Here is a 22,841-nt window from a genome sequence, read left to right as displayed (position 1 = left end):
CAGAAGAGTGACTGTTGTCCTAACAACTGCTTTGCAATTTAAGCACCCGGACATGCCCTTCAAAACAAGTCCCACTGGATTTAGTTACCTTGGTATTAATGTGACACGTACATTCTCAGGTCTTTTTTCTGTGAACTTTTTTTTCACTTGTACTGTAACTAAACGAAGTCTGATCTTCAGAGATGAAATAGTCTGCCTTTGTCTCTGATTGGAAAGATTAATACTATTAAAATTAGAATATTCTGCCTAAATTCTCACTCACTCACTCATTTTCTACTGCTTATCCGAACTTCTCGGGTCACGGGGAGCCTGTGCCTATCTCAGGCGTCATCGGGCATCAAGGCTGTTCTGCCTAAATTTCTTTTTTTATTTCTACCAATCCCATTGTTCTTACCTAAGCACTTCTTTGACTCATAAGATAAAGTGATTAATTATTTCGTTTGGTCGGGGGATCTCCCAGGGTGTGTAAATCATTACTTTAGAGATGTAAATTTAGTGGTGGTCTGGAGCTACAAAATTTTCAGTTTTATTACTGGGGAGCACACATTCATAAGATACGGTGCTGGGTTGAGTCACCTCATTTGGCTTGGTTTAGTAAGTTTGAAGCCCAGTCATATTCTTTCTCATCCTCTATATCTGCTCTTATATACTCTTCTCTTCCAATTAAAACTTCTTTGTATGTTAAAAATTCTATTGTAAATTAATCTCTTGTCAATTTAGGAAATGTTTCATGTTTGTAACTGCTTCTCCTTTAGGTCCATTATGTACCAATCATCTTTTTCCCCTCTTTATGTCTGGATTCTTTTTTTTCAATGTGGCATAGCAAAGTTATACACTGTTTTCATGACTTATACTCAGAATGATTTTCTAACACTTTTGCCAGTTTATCGTCATTGTATGGGCTACCCACCAACTACCAGATTTTTGTAAGTTCAGCATTTCCTCCAAAAATGTTTTCCTGGCTTTCCCTCATCTCCTCCTCTCTGACAGTAGGAAAGTTGCTTACTTATAAATCATGACAAAAGGTGCTGTTTATGAGATCTATAAACGTATTCTCGATTTATGTGATCAAACTACCTCCAAAACAAATGTATTAAATTTTATTTTATTTTTCACTGTCAGATTATTGTTATGGTTATTGTTATGTTTTAATCTTTTACTTTACTCCTTAATGCAAAACCATAATGGGATTCTGTATCATTAAAAATACTTTGAAAAAAAAAAAAACTATAAAAAAAAATGGTTTAGTGTTGTGCATATAAGGCTCAGCAGAAAAAAGTTATTTTGGCACTAGAAAATAAATAATTTTTAATTGAATTAGTTTAAAAAATGAAGCTGTGTTGTGATCCTAAGGGAGGTATATGGATTTTTATCTTTCATACCTGTCTCTGGCTAAAGAAAATGTGATAAAACCCTCAATGAATTTAGATTCATCATGGAGTGAAGGAAACAACCTTTGTATCATTTTGTATGTTTCCTTTGAATATGTGTGGTTTGGACTCAACCTGTGTATGCACTGTGTTCATCACTGCTGCTATGGTGAGAGCTTGTTGCAACAGACTGTGTTGCTCCGATGGGGTCACTCTTGATTATGTTCAGTGCATACTCTCCTGTGAGCAGCTTCCACTAAACACAAGTTTCAAACACTTTTATGTAACACCCACAACACCATAAAAGTTCAATCTGTATCATCTTTCTCTGGTAGTCTACTGCTTTATTTTGGCAACAGCTCCTTATTTGTCTTTATCTGCAAATGTTGGTGTGTTTTCAACAGAAATCCAAACTGTAAAGAATGCCCATGTAATTTACAGTGAAATAATACTGTAGTAATACTAACTAATCCAGTTATTTTTTACTGGAACCCATTTAAACCTAAATGCAATTTTGGGATGAATGACCTGGGATGACCTGCAGTTCAGTTTGCTGGGATTCAGTTTCAGCTTATGAGCCATTATCTGTGTGGATATGTCTGCCAGACATACTGAGATCCCTACAGCTTCTGTATATGCACATACAAACATATAAACACTAGCATGATTTGGCAATGAATTAATTTCATAGGAAAGAAGGCACTATAAGAACTATAGTATATCTTTCATCAGCATCACAATCATACACAAACACACATATATATAATGGTTTGAGATATCAAAATGCATGGAGAAACTAATTAACTAACTTAATTTCTTCTCCATGCATTTTGATATCTCAAACCATTATATATATGTGTGCTTGTGTATGATTGTGATGCTGATGAAAGAAGGCACTATAAGAACTATAGTATATCTTTCATCAGCATCACAATCATACACAAACACACATATATATAATGGTTTGAGATATCAAAATGCATGGAGAAGAAATTAAGTTAGTTAATTAGTTTCTCGGTTGTAAAGGGTCTTCAAATAGATTAAACTTGCTTCTATTTTGTCATGAAAGGTGACACATACCTTAATGGTCACAGATGTTGGGTACAGTGTGACCCAAGTTATCTACTGTAGTTTTGCAGTTATGCTGCTGTGCTCTAAAGAAATGTAAATTATGAAGCTATCTTTCAAAAGCTACTCAAATCTACAAAATATTGTTATTCTAGAAATTCCTCCCGCACATATCTAACAATGCTCTATATCTAAAAAAACATATGTTATAAATACTGCTTATGTAATAAAATCCAAATTAAATAATGGAATAATTGTTTCTCAAAGATTGTCACACCTACAGACATTGCAGACTAACTGAGACACTCACACTCCCAGCAACCACCTGTACACACTCATTCCTAGTAAACATCCTTCTGAATATGTTCACCTATGTTTAATTGATATATTCTGTTAGCACTGTTTAAAAGCATCATTTTAGTTCTTTCTTTGTGAAGTATACCTACAGTTCAGTTGAAAAAAGCCTGCTTTTCGTTTTCCAGTTTTTGACTAAATGTATCTTCTGCTCTTTAACCATGTTTTTGCCTAGCTTGTATCTCATTCAACCTGTGCATTTTTAAACCCTGCTTTTTGCCTAAAGTCTTTTTGATCGTGTAATGTTGTGGCAGAGAATCCAAGTGCAGGTAGATGATTTATTAAACAAAAACACAAAGTAATCCAGGGAAGGGCAATGACAAACAGGACGAGAAACATGAGCACATGAAACAGCCATTAAGGACAACAACCGACAACAAACTTTGGCAAAAAAAAATTGGCAGACCTGGGCCTTGGGGCAGAAGCTTAGGGTTAGGGTGTGGTGGTGGTCCCAGATTACGGAGCACTGGCTGAACAGGTAGAAAGCAAAAAGTTTATGAATGACCTCCATGGTCACAGTATGGCATACATCATGTGGTCGCATCATGACAGGTGTGAAACTCAGGAATGACCACCGTGGTCGCATCATTGCAAACGGGAAACTGAGAAAGGACATCCATGGTTGCATCATGAAAGATGGGGAACTCAGGATCAGATCTTTGTGTGGAAGTGGCATTTTGACCTCTTGAGCTGAAGGGCAATATGCAGCCTAAACACACCAAATGGCCATAGCAGCAACATGAACTGTAGTTGCAGTAAGACCACCTCTGAGACCCCTTGGCTTGCGACAACTACAGGGATACCAGCGGTACGTACTGACATAAGGGGTGTATACACTCAAGACAACTGGAGACACTGATATGGCGTCCATGATGGCTGAAGACTCTGGGATAACGCCCTTAAAGGCTGGAGACTTTGAAACAATGTCTATGACAGCTGAAGGCTCTGCTGAGGCAGCCATCTTGGCTGAGGGTCTGGCAGCCATTTTGTTGGCAGGCTCAGGAGTGGTGGCCATGTTGTGAACAGGCACTGACCCGGCAAGTATGACATGAGTAGGCTTTGGTATGGCAGGCATGATGTGAGCAGGCTTTGGCATGGCAGGCATGATGTGAGTAGGCTTTGGCATGACATGCATGACGTGAGCAGGCTTTGGAATGGCAGGCATGATGTGAGTAGGCTTTGGCATGGCAGGTATGATGTGAGCAGGCTTTGGCATGGCAGGCATGATGTGAGTAGGCTTTGACATGGCAGGTATGAAGTGAGCAGGCTTTGGCATGACAGGCATGATGTGAGCAGGCTTTGGCATTGCTGGCACGACACCCACAGTGAAATCAGATCCACTCAACCTCAAAGCAAAGTCTATGGATTGTTCTAGATTTCAGTGTGGGGTACTTAATGGGTTAACAGTGAAATTTCCCTCGATAAAACAAGATGGAAAATGTCTTTGAGAGTCGAGTCATTAAACTTTACCTTGTAGCAAAGTTCACAGAATTCTTCCACGAAGTCCTCAGTGGGCCGATTCCCCTGATGAAGGCATAAAATCCTCACCGCTGGATCCATAGCGTAGTATCCATAGCCAAACCCAATGTGGCAGATATTTTTCTGTTCCTAATATTGTAAACTGATCCTATTTTTATGAATGGCTCTGAATAAATCAACCTGCATAAACTTTCCAAGCATCTGTATTCGTGACAATGTGAGTACATTATATGTTGTTCATTACGGTCTATAACTGTATATAACTGGACAGTGTAATAACGCACTAAATCATAATACTATAATAATCTGAGATTGTTCCAACTCATGTGTTAATTACCTTTAAGAGGAAAATTATCCTTATAGCAAATCTTATTTCAGAAAACCGTTTTAGAAAATAATAATCAGACATGTTTAAAATTAAATGTAAGCTAAAACAAGTTCTCCTGCCTAAACAACGAACTCTAATAGTGTAGTACACACTGATGGACCAGAAGGCCAGATGAAAAAATATAAATACCTTTAATGAACTTAATGACATGACATTATAGTGACAACTTAAACAGTGGTGCTAAGAAGGCATAAGGAGACTAGCCTTCACCTGGCCACGAAACTGATTACAATTTCAATTTCTTAAGAGCCTGTAAAAAATGGAGAGACATTTTGGGTGGAAGCACTTCCCTGACTACAACAGAGCTAAGAGTCCATTGTTTGGATAACTAAAGTCCTTCACAGTCTTCTTGGCCTTTGTCCAGCACTGCTTTCTGTAAATGGTCTACAGGTCAAGGGACTCAGAGCTGATCGTACACTCAGCTGATTGCACCACACTTTGGATTGCCTGTCTTATGTGCTTGGTACTGTTCACAATCAAGTTTGTGATGCATTCTGTTAGAAAAGTCTTGCTGGTGTCTGCAATCCTTAGCAATAGCTGTAATTCCTACATGATTAATTTAATATTTTTTGCAAAATACCCTCAAATTAAAGCTGGACATAAACACTTCGGTAACATATAGATTACTTTATTTATTTTTCATGTGGTGTTATACAGAGGCAAAATTGCAAAAGTTACTGTTCGAATACTTATGGACCCAACTGTATATCATTCTCTGCAGCTGGACATTTTCTTTTGATTGCTCCAATCAACAGTGTGTTTCCAACAACAAATTTGTTCACTCATTGGTTTTGTTTTTTTGCACTATTTTCCATCAAGTAAACTCTAGATACATTTGTCCTATTTTGGGCCACACACAAACAGCACAAGTAACCATAAATAAATATTGTATGCTCCATATGAATTCTTTAGGTAGTATCATGGACTTTCGGGTAAAACATCAAATATTCTAAACAGTTAACTACAGGTTAATAGCATTTGTGAAGAGCATTACTGTAGATATGCAGACTTTGGAGAAAAGCATTAACACTACTTTGAAGTATCATGTTGATTCTAATTGAAAAAAAAAAGTTCATCACACTTTTCACTGGATAGTAATTCATTTTTAGCTTTTAAACATAGGGTTACAGCCCCAAGGATGCAGTATTGGGATGTCACTGCACCCTGACTCACAGCTTTCTGACAAGATTGGATATGGAGAAATCATTTTACTGTATTGTACTGCATATGTACAGTATATGACAATAAATGTTCTGTTAAATTACCATAACTGCTATTTACTCTACTATGTATGTATTGTAATTGTGCATTTTAAGAAACATTACCTTTATTTCAGCCTCATTCTTGTTTTCACAGGTCCACAAGTCTGTGTGCAGTGTGTAGAAGTTGTATATGTTCCTCTAAGACTTGGTCCTCCATGGATATTTTGGCCCTCCCTTATGGTAAAATGCTGGTTCTGGGGGCCATCTCTGCTGCCTCAGCTTTTGTTGTCACCATCCTGATTGTGCTGGTGTGTGTGGGCTGTCATACGTAAGTGAAGTCTAGTTCAAAATAACATTACATTTTTCTCATTTTGGTACCACATATTATACGAAGCAGGACTATATGCTATTAAAGTACAATGATGGCAATGGTGGTTAGATGGTTGTCTAACAAAAAATGAATATACACTAGTTGAAATGGTTAAATGGTAAAATGATGTGAAGTTTTAACATGTACACTATATGGCCAAAAGTAAACTCCCCTCTGAATGCAATGGAACAGTAAGGCTTGTTTTTGTTTTACATCAACTAGCCATAACATGATAGGTGTAGTAAATAACATTGATTATATTGTTTCAATGGTAATATGCAGTGATTTGTCCCTACCAAAAATGCATGTATATTAGAATGGGTTTTTTTCTGCCCCATTTTTTTATTGACTCTTTACAGAAATAAAATGAAATGAATGATTTAGATATCCAAAGAACTGTTTAAGATCTTTCCAAAATGCATTGTAAGAGGGACCATTTATAAAGAAGTGTCCAATGTGCCACTTACAACACTGAATTAAATAGAAACCTTATTTACTGAAATAGGAGAACCTGTTTAGATGTGAGCTCTTTATAGATATGGCCTCTGTGGGAGAGTAGCCAAAAAACAGGGGTGAGCTTTAATTCAGCCTGGGAGTCTCACAATCTTCCAAGCCAACCCAGACACCCAAAACAAATTTTAAAATCACTGGTCCTATTTTTTCTTTCCTAAATTCAATTTATTAGACTCAGGTCAGTACATAAAAATATAACCAAACAATGAAAAGGTAGTGAAGAAAAACTATTTATATCAGCTTACATGGCTTTGCACAGAACATCAAGCCTTAATCAAACAAGAGACAAACAATACTCTGAAGAACAGTAAACAAAAGGCTGATCATAGAAGGTCAGCAGGTGTCAAAAGACAGTACACCTTTATCAATGCAGAATTATCAATGATGTTTTCAATGTTCTATCTCCCTTTCTGTTGACATTAACAGGAAACTTCAATTTATTCCTGATTAGTAGAGGTCCTAAGCCTTTTCTTCACACACTTCAATCTGGAGAAGATTTTTGCACATTCCCAATGTCAATGAAAACATGTCATCTTACCCAATTACATCATAGGTAACAGGTTGTATACAGACAGGAGGACATCAGAATCAGAAAGCACATACCAGGAATTTGTATTAGTGTCGTATGCTTCCAGAACACAGAGACAACAACAAAACACAGATAATAAAAATAAGATGAGAATAAAAAATACACATATGTAAATACAAATAGACAAAAAAAAAATTAAAAATAAATTGAAAAATAAATATGCCGGCATATTGCACAGTTTTCTGCAAACTGATCAGACACTACTCACCAACTCCAAGCACTCATCAGAATTTGAAGGGTTGACATCTACTACTGATGGCTCCTTTACAGTCTAACACAATAATTATCCAAAATAAGCTGCAATGAGGTGCAAGAGACAAAATAAGCCTTTCTCAAAGTTTTGCCTGGTTTGCCAGTTCTGCCAATTCTGCTTCTAAGTTCCACTAGAGCTGATTTGGGACCACATTTTGTTGTATTTTAGCAACAAAAGAAAATTAGGATCTATGTATGCATAGAGCTGAACTGAACACAGGATATGAACACCAACACCCATTATCATGCATTGGGCATTTAGCATGTCCATGTCACTTGTCTGAAGGTTCAAGTCAATTAAATTGTATTTGTATATCATAAACATTTGTATGTCGTCGACAATGTCACAAAGCAGCTTTACAGGAATATATAAATTCAGAATATAAAGTGATCAGAGTGATCAGACTCCAACCACAATTAGGGCAACAGGATGGATCAGGCAGGTCCAGAGAGGAAGTAGTCAGGAACTCACTAGCATCTCAGGAATAGCATGTGTAGCTTGTAAGAGAGAGAAAGAATATTGAGTATGCTTCTGCTCATGTAATATTTAAGGACCATGTGCATGTGCAAAGTGCAAGCAGGGGTTCTGAAAAGACTATGACAGCATAATTAATAGGGAGAGCCAGATTGTGACAGACCTGAGGGGGCCCAAGGTCTACAAACCTAAGTTAACATGACAGAGTGGGGACAACAACATCTAAACATCCTAGATAACTAAAACACTTTATGCCAATGAACCCTCCAGATTCACTACTTTACCAATGAAAAGGCTTTTAACTTGCCTAAACAAATGTGTTTTCAGTTTTCAGATTTAAACACAGAGACTCAGAGACACAGAGACACTAATTGGAAGGCTGTTCTATAACTCCTACTTGAGGTACCAACAAATAGCCTGTATCCTTCAATCAAAATAGACATGGAGGAATATAAATAAAAAATATATAATCAAAATCTGTGTGGCAATTTAGTGTAGTTAAAATAGGGATAATGCGTTCATATCGTCTAGTCTGGAAGAAACTGGAGCTTGTTTATGCAGAGAGTCCAAAACAGAACCTTGTGAAACACCAAACAATCTTGGTATGAATAGAGAAGTTTGATCAATGGTATGGTGCAAAAGTGGCACTACGGTCAAGCAACACCATCAATGGGACACAACCCTGATCAGAGGCCAGTAGTAGGTCATTTACCACTTTAACCAATGCTGTCTCTGTGCTACAATGAGGCCTAAATCTTGAATGATTTCAAGAATGTCAGTTCTAAGTAGGTATAAGCATAACTGTTTCTAATATTTCTAGCATTTTTTAGATAAAGGGGAGATTTGATATTGGCTTACTTTTTTGGTCAGGGATTCCTTAACTGCAAGTTTAAAACATTTAGCTATATAGCCAGTGCTATTGGAACAATTTATTATTTTTAGAAAAGGGTTGATTGCTACTGGTATTATCTGTTTGAAGAAACATGTATTTATGAGATCTAGTATGCAAGTTTGTGATTTTGAAAAGGAATGTATTAAAATTAGATGTCTCTTGAAGGGGAGAGAAACATTCTAAATGCTGATCTGATTATTATAATATGGTTATATACAGGATTAGCTAACGAACTGTTACTTTTATATTCATAGTCTGAATTTTTTGAGTGATATTAGTCACTCAAGCGAAGTGACTACATATTAACTTGATTTAATATGTAAGGCATAACAGAATGGCACAATAAGCAAACAAAAAATAAGAAAATAATCCCCATTCAAAAGTTTGCATAACTTTAGTTCTTAATATTATTAATTGTATTATAGTAGTATAATATTATTGCTCCCTTTAGCATCAATTATGGCATGCAGTCTTTTTAATAATTGTGCATGAGGTCCTTAATTCTCTCAGGTGGTATAACTGCCCATTGTTCTTTGCAAAATGCCTCCAGTTTCTGTATTTTTTTTGGTTGTCTTGCACAAACTGCATGTTTGAGATCTCCCCAAAGTGGCCCAATAATATCGAGGTCAGGAGGCCACTCCAGAACCTTCACTTTTTTCTGTTGTAGCCTTTAGAGGGTCAACATTGTCTTGTGCTTTGGAGGGTAAACCTTGCTTAGGGCATTGTCATGTTGGAACATCCAAGAGTGTCCCATGCACAGCTATTGTGCTTTAGAATGCAAAATATCTGCCAGTATTTTCTGATAACTTGCTGCATTCATCTTGCCATCAATTTTTACTAACTTCTCTGTGCCACTGGAGCTCACACAGTCCTAATACCCATAAGAGATCCACCACCATGCTTTACAGTGGAGATGATGTACTTTTAACCACAGTGGAGATGATGTACTTTTAACCACCAAACTGCCACTGCAGGGTGCCTGAGCAAGGCCATTAAACCTCAACTGCTCAGTTGTATACATTGTAAGCCACTCTGGATAAGGTTCTCTCCTAAATGCCAGAAATGTAAGCAGCTCCTTGAAACAACAACAACAATTTTTTCCAGAGCATCCTTCTGGCAGCAGTGGGTTAAATCTTTCTTGGTCTACCTGACTATGACTTAGTATCAACAAAACATCTTAATTTCCACCTCTTTATCAGAGTTTGAATAGTACTGACTTGCATTTTTAAGTGTTTAGATATCTTTTTATATCCTTTTCCTGCTTTATAAAGTTCAACTGCCTTATTACGCAGGTCCATTAGCAGTTTCTTTTAGAAACTTACTGACTATTGATGCACGGACACTAATTACAAAAACAATGAGGCACAGGTGTGGAAACATTTAAACCACTGTGTGTCAACCTGTGTGTTTATAATGTGGCCAAACATTAAAGGAATCAATTGCTTTTCCCTGCTTATGGAAGTCCAAGGAGTCCAAGCTTATTTGGATGACATCCACTGAGAAAAAACATGGAAGACCATAACACATGGCTATGCACTGTATTGGAGTGCTTTGGAGGAGCTGGACTGCAGAGGGAGACAAGAATTTTAACAGTCAGTTAGGTTACAAATCTGGGTTCCAGGTGAATTAGGAATAGTATTAAACCTACCTATAAAAATTTGAGGCTATCCGGAAAGCACAGCCTCTCAGGAAAATACTAAGTGGGATCTGGTTACAGGAGACTGCTTAAATTTTACATCTACTTTCTAGCCAACAAGGCCACTATTCTGGAACCTCTACATTATCTTTTTGACCAATCTGTTACATGGCAATTGGAAACAGGCAATTTGTTATAAACTGATTATTAGTGTTAGTGATCTACCGATATGTTTTCTTCCAGTGAACAAATCTATGCCCATATGGACAAGGAGGCATTAGTGATCATCTTTACTGTCAAAAATTTTATCAGTATTTATTGGGTTGCCATTTTATGATTTGCACTGATCATAAACCCTTGCTGAGGCCATTTTAAACTAATGCCTTATGTCACCACACATGTTATGTGGAGTGTGATGCTATGGGGAAGAGTGCTTCTTTTGCAACCATTGTGTCAAAAACCTAATGACCTTTCTGACTTTTTTCCTGAAATTGTAATGCCTGAAATGCCAGTGGATGTATAGCTCATAACAACTGAGAAAGCCAAGCTACAGGAAAGTTCCGATGGGACTGTGGGTGAACACCTCTCTTTAGGAAGTACCTCACAATTGAGCGCCATCCTCCACCATAATTGTCATATTCTGTCGACTAGGGAATTGGAATAGAGTGGATAGAGAAGAGTGCATTCCCCTTTAAGAAAACTGATGCAATATGGGAAGTTGTTCTAGTTCATGTTTTTTTCCTGTGGTGTTTGAGATCTTACCTATTCAGCTGTCATCCTTCTGAGTTATAAATTAAATTTCTAAATAAAACAACTATTTCCTTCAATATAGTACAGTCAGCAGACATTTTAAAAACCCAACAAAAACAGCACAACCACAGGACTTGGGCCTGTTCAGACTCTCTCTCTCTCTCTCTCTCTCTCTCTCTCTCTCTCTCTCTCTCTCTCTCCCTGCTTATGGGAGACTGAAATCACAAATACAAATAAGTAAACTGGTATTAATAAGACACAGGTAAAAGTCATCATGCATTACCTGCTGGTTTATTCCGCCTCCTCTCCATCCACTGATGCTCGACCATACCCTCACTGCTACAAGCTGTTATGAAGATAAAATTATTTTATTTGGTTTATAAATGTGATACTGTTAGAATATGAGTTAGAAGAGCAAATTTCTTAGCAAGAGTTTGGAATTTAAATACTTATCATAAACAGAAACCCATATATCCCACCTAAGAGTTAGGCTAGCTAAAATGTTCTGCTTGAAGGAAAATAGTTGCACCACTGCATGCCCTAGACTGCTGGGCTATTAGACAGCCAGCTAATACTGAATGATTACTTTTTGGCATATCTGAGCTGGCATATGACATGGTTGTTACGGTGAATCCCAGAGGCTCAGGAATCATTTTTTTCAATACCAACAAAAATCCCAGTGCACTGAAACTGTACATTTTTTAAAATCTTTTCTACAATAGTAAACAGGGTAAATTGGATTTTGTTATCAATTTAACAGAATCAGCAGACACAAATTGTAATCACTCAGTAATGATGATAGTGACATAACAGTGAGTACAGTTAACAAAGTGTTACAGTCTTTTAATGTTCACATAAAAGCATCATGGATGCATAAAGATGAAGAAAAATGGAATAAGAGAAGGATCAAACAGAGGGAAGTGTGAAGGACCTGAAAAATAATGAGGGGTGTAAAAACACATGAGAAAGGCAGAAGATTTCAAAAAGAGAGATAAAAAGGAGAAAAGAAGCATGTTTCTCTAGCTTTAAGGCTCATGTTTCTCCCTACTCTCATTTCTCTAGCATTAACTAGCTAATTTTCTGTTGTAGGAAAAGCAAAAGTAAACACAGCTATGCCAGTATGGGGAGTCAAAAGAGGGACATGGTGAGTTAACAGTGATAACAGGCACACATTAAAGCAGGACACAGATGAACATGCACACAATTAGTATGCCTTTTTTTCAGGGTGTTCTTCGACAGTCCAAGCTGAACTCCATGAGTAAATCAGACACACGTCTGCATGAGATGCATCGAATGCCTTGCAGTGCAAGAGGTGAGTGCAAAGTATGTGTGCATTTGTCTGTCTGTCTGCATCTGAGATTGGGGTGTAATGTGATAAAATTCTAAAAATGTGAAAAAAAATATGGGGGCCGCTGCTGGGAATGTTTACTTTTTGTTGTTTTTTTTTTTACATTTTTTAATTTTATATATTATAATTTATTTGCTTTACTATATTTTATTTTTATTCACAAACAACAATGAATAACAGTTTAACAAATATAACTTGTGTTTGTCAACTCTTGAACTTGTACAGTTTACTCAGCTAGTTGAGTTCATTCCAGGACTTAAACCAAATGCCTTGTGACTTCCTGATAAGCTCTGTATCAAACATGCCTGAGTATGCCAGGGAACTATCTTAAATACAACAGCAAGCCTCATTCATCAAAGCTGCTTTCATTTAACAGTTATTTGTACAGGCATTTACACAGAAAATATTTTGTAAAAGTCTTGTAATGTTGGAGCAATTCTTTGTTTCATATGCATACTCATGAGTGTGTGTACATTTGTTCATAGGAAGATGTAACAAATGTAAACCTAAATAGTTTGGATTAAAATTATTTTTGCTGGACCTCAGATGGGTTATTGGATTTTTAATATACAGATTATGTTTACATTTTTTTATTTATTTCAATTACATGCAATGTAATACTGTATGTATTTAGAGACCAGTATGTTATTTTTTTTCAGAGGATGAAAGCTGTCTTACATGTTCATTCCATTTGCCACATTTTTATAATTCCAGTGGATATTTTAGCTTAGTTTGGCTTACACAATCATGTACACTAAGTTTTACTAATAGATTGGTAAATGAGGCTCCCTGTCTCAAACTATAATAGCCACCTTAAAAAATAAATGTTAAAAATAATCATTTTTGGAGAACAGTGAGGGTTATGTTTGCCCAAATATTAAATAAATGTATATTTCCTTTGTAAATTTTTAGTCAGTTTATACAGATGTGTGGCCAAATTTTTACAAAATCTTATTTTGTAAATAAATGAATATTTAAACTGTAATTTTAAGCCATTAAAGCTTATAAGTATTTTATAATCTAAATTTTATAATCTAATTTTATAAAGCTAAATTATTTCATAATCAACAATGCACAGTAGGAGCATAAAAATGGAATGTAAATGCATTGTATAAATTCAAAGGATAAAGGTTAAAAAACCAACTGCATAAATATTAGAGTGTTGAAGTGTTGAAGTCAAAGTATGTCAGGGTTCCCACGCGTCCTGGAAAACCTGGAAATCCTGGAAAATTTATGACCAATGTTCCAGTCCTGGAAAACACATGGAAAATGAAAGAAAACATAAATTGTCCTGGAAAAAATCTTGTTGTCCTGGAAAATGATTATTTTTAAATAGTGATGCTCCGATTGATTGGCCACCGATCATGATCGGCCGATATAGACTAAAAATAGCTAGATCGGTGAACCCCAAAAGCGCTGATCAAAAAAGCCGATCACGTGACGTAAATTACTCGCGCGACTTTTTCACACGTGCATGCACGGCGCACAGGTAAACAACAACAGAGCGGCGCTTACCAGTGGCAACATGAGTTCTCCCGTCTGGAAGTTTTTCAAAGTGTCCGATAAAGACGTAAAGTTAGCAGTTTGCAATGTATGTCGTGATGAAATCCCTCGAGGTGGAAGCAAGCAACGGCATTTTAATACCACTAACATGATTAGGCATCTTAGAACACGCCATACAACTGAATATGCCGAGTATGAGAAACTAAACCAGCCGAAGCCAACAACATCCCCATCCCTCAACCAGCCGACTGTGAGTGATGCATTTAAACTAGTAGTGATGTGAGTGTGAGTGATGTCTTTTATGATTGAGACATGAAGGATTTTGTACTCTGTGTTAGTAGGCCGAGGCCCAACATGTTTTGGTCTGAAACATTTTGTGGCCAATTGTTTAATTTTAATATATTAAAAATTTTATTTACATTTTACAAGTAGCCTGGGCCTGTGTAACCTCATACCATCCCAAGTTCATCTGGTTGGTAACTACCTGCTTGGCCTCCTTGTTTCTCTGCCTTGTTATTTAGAAAGGATGGCATTGGCTTACAGTAGCTTTCATTATTTTATTTTTTGGATCTGATGTAGTTGGTTCCTCAACTACATCAGACGTTCATAATAATAACAGAAAAAAACGCTTGCCATAGTTTTGTCCTTTGTGGCAGTAGCCAGTTTTGGTGTAACAATTTTTACATTTTGCTTGCAATTATAAAATGTAATCAGTGTATTAAGAGGCGACATCCTATTAAGCTGATCTGATGTGTGTTGGTCTGCCTGACCCCTCTTTGTTTGGAATAATTTTAAGTTACTCTGCCTTATTTGGGAAAGATGGCCTACAGTAGCTTTAAGTTCTCATTTTCTAAAATAAACACTTGGTGGTTCATCTTGACTGTAGCCTATTTCTACAGTTTTTTTCTCAATACAGTTAATTTAGAGTTAATTTCATTTCTAAAAATGGTGCTCTGCTAGATTATAGATAAAAGATTCCCATTCCTCTGCCATTCTGTGATCGGCAGTGATCGGCAATCGGCAGATCATGATCTTGGTGATCGGTGATCGGCCCCAAAAATACTGATCGGAGCATCTCTATTTTTAAATGTTCTTGATCATTTAAAGAACAGTTTACAACTGGTCGAAACAATTAGTAACAGAAAGTGCTCTGTTCAGGGATGCTGAGTTTTGACGGGTTTTTTGTTATGCTGTTTAATCTCGCTGTGACGGATGACGCTGGCGGTTTCAGGTGCTAGGAACCTTGTTAATCTGAATATCATGTGCAAGGGGAATGCACAGCAAACTAAAGCATGCATGACGGCATTGGCCTGAGAAAGGAAAGGGTATTAATATGTGCAGTCTTTTTATTTTATAAATGTTGAAATTTCATTCACATGACAAAATGACTTTAAAAGTATAGTTAAGTAATAGCCATAAAGTGTACGTTGTTTTTAAGACTTATGGAGAGAAGAAAATATTACTTTAGGCTGTGAATCTGTGATCCTTGTCTTTTTTGCTAAATTTGAAATGTCCTGGAAAAGTCCTGGAAAATGATCTCTGAAAAAGAGTGGGAACCCTGTATGTGCTTTTTAGGCAACAAAGAATTCTTTCTTTTCATTTCAATTGCAAAAATCCATAAAATCTACATTATCAAACAAGGCATATTTTTTCTTACTGAAAGAAAAAAATGTTCTAAACACACATGTTCTACACATGTGTGTAGCAGAGACTAATGTTAGCTCTTCAGTGTGTTCCCTCTCAGAAAGTAAAGCTTTGTCAATTAAATCATTGTAAACTCAACCTTATTAAAACACACATTCCAAGACACACATGTATGTGCAACCTCTGATGCAAAATTAAGAGCGTATATAAGCATTGAACCAACATTTTTAAAATAGCAGTATAGGAATAGTAATTAGTATACTAATTTGATGTCCATACCATGATGACTGACTAATGGGCCAATTTAAATTTCTAAGAGCCTTTTTCTGTGCTACTGGTTTGTATACACAAGGTTTAATAAAGCTGATTTTTATTTTACACCCACATTCCTTGGTTTTGTACATACAAAACACTTCATCACATCACTATGGAGTTCACACAAAGTTTTATAAATGAGGGCCATGGTCTTCTTCTTTGTAAACACATCACATTATTAATCAAGTAATCTGTGATCCATATTTTGATTAAAGGTTAAGAGAATTTTTGTCCTCATATTTACTGTATGTACATTTTTGATGAACATGCTTCAGGAATCATGGGTGCAAATCTAAAGGCATCCAGAAGTAATCTGCACAGGACTGTATAAAATGCAAGTACTGTAGGAAGAAGAAGTGTATTATTAGCAATGATTATACATTATAGATCAAGTACAATGACAAGTCCATGTACTACTTTTAGTGAATAACATATTGTATTGACAGGTGCTCTTAAAGATCGGCCAGCCAGCATGGACCTACTGTTGCTGCGAAGTCATTACTCAACCTCTGACCTCCACCCTCCAATCTCTGCCTACCAACTGAACTGTATTCCCACTGGCCGTGAGAGTGTGGTTTGTGACCGTCTCTACCCAGAAGATGAAGGATTATATGAGAAGGTTGGTGTGTTGAGAGCTCCTCCCCCAGCTCCACCCCTGAATTCAGTACAAAGCCAAACAATTCCTGAAAACTTACAAGGAGCAGGAGAAGAAGGATTGGAGAGTAGAGAGAAAATTGAGGCAGGGCAAGCCGACGTGATGGCCGAGTATGCCTCTGTAAAGAAGGTAAAAAGGCTGGAGAGAGGGAGGAGGCTGGAAGGCTCAGAGGAGGAAAATACATCAGAGTCATCCAGTAGCACCGTTCACAGACAAACAATGGAGTCTTTCCACATACCCAACATCCCCAAGGTAAGCACACAGATACAGAGTACCTCACCAAGTTGCAACCCCTTCAAAGAAGGAGAGCAAAAGAAAAAGAATGAATGTTTGTAGTAAAGCTGCGTGTGTGGTTGACTGTGTCAGATGTTGCTGAAAGATCAAGGGTGAGGACTGCTGACAGATTGCATGATCTAGCAGCATGGAGCTTCTTACTGATGATGCTCCCTATCAGAGATAGAGAGACAATATTTTGAAGACAGTGTATTCAAGTATTTTAGAAAGGAAAGAGATGCCAGTCAGTAGTTGCTGATGTCTGAGAGATCCAGAGTCCATTTTTTCAGGATGGTTATAACTTTCCTTTATAATTTTCCTTTCCTTGAGTGCAATTTGTAAAAAAAAGTTATAAAAAAATTAGTTATGGGTCGGTTAATGATAATAGTGATGATGGGGAGGTGGTCTTGGGAGATGGTCTGGGGCATTGTGTAAGGGATTTGATCTACTGTCAGGTGGTGGGATTACAGGACAAGATGAATTGGATTGGATGAACAGGATAGTGAATACTAGATGTGTTAGCTGAATACTGAATAAACATGTAGTGTGAGAGCGAGGGTAGGAGTAAAGGTCTGGTAAAGAGTACCATATTAATACCATATTACTCAGATGAGCAACTATTTATGTCTTCTAACTTTCCAAAGTACATTTATCCTTGTCACAGACACAATTGCTGGATTATTTAGATGAAAAATTATTTGTTTGTCATCAATTTCCTGTGTTACAAGCAAATAAACATTTGAAAAAAAGCTTAATTAGTTAAACTTACTAAAGTCACACTGACAAATCAAGTTTGGCTGTAGTCAGGCACAAATGTCTATTCCCATCATCACATTAAACCCTGGAGAGAAGTTAAAATAATTTGCTAAACCTAGAAGCTTCTTGCACTGGAAATAACTTTAAAAAAAATAGCAAAATGCAATGTCTCTAGAGTATGATGCTGTATTACTGAGGCTGAACAAAGGAAAACTTCTGCCAAATGCTGTAAATGTAAATGTGAATATATTTTTATATTCTTTCTTATTTATGTACAGTATATTTTAATGCAACCGTAATATTAGCTCCAGTTGTTAAATGTATCTTCTGAATTGCCATATTACGTTTTCGAGTCAGCCTGTACAAGAACATTTTCTTAAACAAAAAAGACAGCGTGTGTGTATGTGTGCACTCACACTTCTGCACGTGTTCCTGCTGCTACAAAGTTGTGCACCACTACAGATGCTTCCAAATGCTAAGTGCATTTCATATTTGAGCCTGTAAATGGGTATGTGCAGATCTGTGTGCATGTGCAAATGCAGCAAACAATGAAGTAATTATGTAAGACGGCTTTCGATAGGTTACACTGTTTGTTTTGTGTTAAAGGTAGAACAGAAATAAATATCCAAAGACTTATCAACCTGCTTATAAATTTTCTTCAGTTGCTATGCAGTTCTTACCTCTATACTTACTGAATATTAAACGGTTATAAAATATTCACTTTACAGACAGGGTTTTTGAGTATTTTGTGATAAACATGTTTCATGCTTTTATGTGTATATGGGATGTAAAAAGGAGACAGAGGTAATGTAAATAACATCATTGCAATGACACTTGTCAAGGGGAGGGATATACTGCAGCAGGTAAACAGTCAGTTCTCGAAGTTGAGGTGCTACAAGCAGGAAAAATGGGCAATTATACGGATCTGAGCAACTTTGACAAGGACTAAATGGTGATAACTAGACAACTGGGTCAGAGTAGATCCAAATTATGAAATACTGGTTTCGGACATTCATATGGATGTTACTTTGACACTTAACACTTATCTGAACATTGTTACAGATGAAGTAAACCCCGTCATGTCAACAGTGTTCTCTAATGGCAGCAATCTCTTTCAGCTGGATCATGTGCCCTGCCACACTGCAACAATTATTCATCTTTTTTATTTTATTTACCAGATCTGTCTATGGTGGACAAACAAGTGTGATCCATGAAAGCCCCACTTCTCAGGACTTAAAGTATCTGTTTCTAAAGTCTTGATACCAGACATCACAGCACATGTTCAGAGGTTTTGCCTTGTCAGCAAAGGGGACCTAGACAATTTTAGGCAGGTGTTTTATGCAGGTGTTTTTGAGTGTTATGCCTAAACTCTATGTCTGACCACTAGGGGGCAGTGTCCATGGGTAATGGAGAGGTGTACATATGGAAGCCTCCGGAAGAGAGCAACACTCTCTCTTTGAGAGGGCCATTGCTGGAGAATGGCCACAGCAATTCCAGCACCACAGAGGTAAAAGCACAGTGCTTTTCTGACATTTGACATATCGCAACACTAAGCTAGGGTCTTAAGATTTTGATCTTTTCTTGCATTCTTGACCACTTACCACTTATGCCCACTCATTCACTCTCTCTCTCTCTCTCTCTCTCTCTCTCTCTCTCTCTCTCTCTCTCTCACACACACACACACACACACAGTTGTCTCTAATATATTACTCAGAGGTCAGAGTAGATTTTTAGTGTCTGATGTTCCACATGTTGTTGCTGGCTTTAATAGCAGTCTTGCACTGTTTACTTCAACAAACAATACATGAAATCAAATAATGCAAATATATATATATATATATATATATATATATATATATATATATATATATATATATATATATATATATATTGTTTAAATGCTCATATATTTTGCTATTTGAGTGGCTCAAAAGTTCAAAAGATTCTATGTGTTGAGCCATAAGATTATAAAGGGAAGAAATCACTATTAAAACGTTCTAGATAGATACTTGAAAAAAATATGAATATTGTTTTCGAGTTATTTGAATGGTTTACAAGTGTGTCCATAGATAACCATATCTTTCAAGTTTAATGACAACAGGTCAGTGTTAACCCTGCCTGCTTATGCTGATTGGCTGATGGTGGCTAATATTTTTATACAGATATTCAGTGTACTAAATATAAGGTCAGTAGGATGTATATTTCCTAAGAAATTGTTAGTTGAATTTAACCTGGCCCCTTGCCTGTGTATGATGACAGGTCTAATTAACATATCTACATTCACCTTTCAAGCTTTGTGCCAAACAATTGTGAGTTAAAGCAACTTGAGTGAATTAGGCTCCATCTCATAAGAATAGATTGTCATGTTATGCCTGTTTATATATGCCAGTCCATTTTGACAATTATTGAGTTTCACATTCTCTGTGTAGGAGATCCAAAAATCGAAGGACATACAGTTTACAAAAGCTCACATATTATGCATTGATCACATATTTGATCATTTGCATGAAGCTAAATGTTCCAAAAGTTGATTTTGTATGGATTAAGCAAAACAATGAAGCTAAAAAAGCAAATTAACCATTACAGCTTCCAAGAGATTTTGTGTGTACGAATACAAATAGCGCTACCTAGTGGCCAATTTAAGTGAGAGCATTAGCTACTGTTTCCCTTCCTGAAACTTTCGGGCTGTTGCAAGATTCATGAGCTTGTTTCAATAGCTTAATAGGAATGTTGTCAAATGCCTGCTAAAATCTGATTGGACAATGTTTTTTCAATAATTAAGTATAATGAAAAATTCACTTACCAAATATCAGCTTGATTGGGTTTACTGCTCTTGAGAAACATCTGCTTGGGCTGGAAATGTGCCTCCTCTGTACATTATGATCATGCCACAAGTTTTGTGGATGTCTTTTGAACCTTGTACTGAACAAGTATTTCCAGTTTGATTTAAATACATATTGAATGAATTACAGCTACTTGACAAAGCCAGTAAGGCTTCCTAAGAATTAAGTGATGTGTCGTAGCCATGTTTTTTCTAAATCAAAATTGCAATGTTTTTAATGTTATTGAGTTTTACAGTAGATGCTTCTGTGTCATTTGACATCAATACTTTGATGATTGGTTAAAAAAAATCCTAGAACTAGTTCACAAAGTATGTTTTGCTTATTATCAAATTAAGCAAATTGACATACAGTAATATATTTAAGATAACATATATATATTTGTTTCTTTGCTTATTCTCCATGAGAATATTAGTGGCCAATAGGCTAATAGTGGCTGATTAGATTGAAATTGCATCACATATTAGTGGGTAGTTACCTACAGTTGAAGTTTCATGGCGATTTTCATTCATTTTGTTAACCCCGTCAAATGCCCACTGAAGTCTTTTCATTAATTAGGTCATCTTCAAAAATCCACTTACAGATTATCACATACGTTTATAGAATATGGCAGACACCCTTATCAAGCTGGCTGATGATAGCTACGCTTTTTTAGTAATTAGCTCATCATTAAAAATGCCCTTACAGATTAGAACATATATGCATAATAACAAACACTGCTGACCCCTATTTATATTCATGCCCCAAAATTTGCATATGACTTCACAGTCTTGTCCTGTATACAGTATATATTTCATCTTTCATCTTTACAGTTAGATTAAGCTCCAGCTTGTTGGAACTAATTGACATGTGGCTGCCATATTGTTTTCAAATAGCAACATGTTTTTCATAATTATTGAGGTTCACACTTTCTTGGAACATTTAGCACCACATATATGAAGAAGAAAAAGCCTTGCAGTAGTGAAATGTGCATAAGGTTTTTTATATTCTACAAATCAGCAAAAAACCTAAATCGGCCGAGCTAAATGGTTTAAACTGTAAAAACTTGCACTCAGGTGGCATCTTTTTCTTATAATAAGAAGAATATCCTAACAAAAACAATAGAGTTCCAATAACTATGTTTTGATTATAAAACTGTGGCAACTCCACAGTGTGTGAGAAGAAATCACTGCAAAGGGTGGCGAAACCGTCCAATGCATAATTGGCACACAGCTTCAGGCCTCTGAGTCTCATCACCACAGTATATGTCTGCACAGAGCACACAAAATCATCAAAGACTCATTTCACCCTAATCATAAACTGTTCAACCTTCGTCCATCTAGGAGGAGATACAGGATCATCTGTAACAGAATCAGCAGGTTCAGGCACATATTCACATATTCTTATGCATATGCTATTCTTATGAACATACTACCTTCACATAATACCTTTAATAATTGTTATACATATATTTTCCATATTTATCTAAACTTGTTCCTGTACAGATTGTTCTACTATTTGCACTTCCACAGGCAGGAACATATGCTCATCCAGTGAAAATGTCCAACATTCTGTAGGCATGGGTCATGAAGAAAAACCACATCAACCTATTATAATTATGGCAGCATGGCTGAGCCTATCTGACCCTTAGGTCCTTCTTGTTCATTAATTAGTTCATCTTCAAAAATCCACTTACAGATTATGTCAACAATATAGCAACAGTCAGGTGCCTAAAATCACCAGGATGGCAAAAGGTTAAAGAAGATTTGTCACCTTATGTGGAATCTCAGTTTTGCTGTTGAAGCAGCACATGCATCCAGTAGAGTTGTGCTTGTACTGAGGTGGTGCAGGAGATCTGGGAAATTCAGCCTGGCAAAAACAAAAGAGTCAAATCACTGTAAAGTATGGTTGCCCATCGTGGAACCAAACATCCCTCTGACAACTGCTCTAGCTGCCTATTGTTTGCATTCATACATCCTTCGGTGACTCTGCTAAAGCTACCAAGCATTCAGCACTAGAAACTCAGTGGTCAACTTGAGGCCCCTGAAATCTTTGTCAGACATACAAGTCACAGACGAGGTGTGTGGCACTGAGATCAGGCTCTGACTCTGCACCCCTTGATCTGGCCCCTGATTTGGCCCCTGATATGGTGTGCAGACAGATGACTATGACACAGCACTTCAGCAGTGC

The 22,841-nt window shown here is 36.7% G+C and overlaps 1 protein-coding gene across 2 annotated transcripts in view; it reads left to right on the top strand.

The window, feature by feature from the left end:
• LOC132862323 (uncharacterized) overlaps positions 1 to 22,841 on the top strand; it is a 34,315-nt gene that overhangs the window by 7,254 nt on the left and 4,220 nt on the right. The window contains exons 2-6 of one of the 2 annotated variants that reach the window (XM_060894289.1): positions 6,016 to 6,189; positions 12,428 to 12,473; positions 12,563 to 12,650; positions 16,595 to 17,055; positions 19,220 to 19,339. In XM_060894289.1, the coding sequence (XP_060750272.1) occupies positions 6,077 to 6,189; positions 12,428 to 12,473; positions 12,563 to 12,650; positions 16,595 to 17,055; positions 19,220 to 19,339 (828 nt within the window). In that variant the 5' untranslated portion in view covers positions 6,016 to 6,076. Of the gene's footprint in view, positions 1 to 6,015; positions 6,190 to 12,427; positions 12,483 to 12,562; positions 12,651 to 16,594; positions 17,056 to 19,219; positions 19,340 to 22,841 lie in introns of both variants that reach the window. The other variant, XM_060894288.1, reaches the window with a different exon arrangement.

The sequence above is a fragment of the Tachysurus vachellii genome, chromosome 19 (assembly GCF_030014155.1).
Source record: "Tachysurus vachellii isolate PV-2020 chromosome 19, HZAU_Pvac_v1, whole genome shotgun sequence".
Classification (NCBI taxonomy): domain Eukaryota; kingdom Metazoa; phylum Chordata; class Actinopteri; order Siluriformes; family Bagridae; genus Tachysurus; species Tachysurus vachellii.
This window is presented reverse-complemented; position numbering and strand designations above follow the sequence as displayed.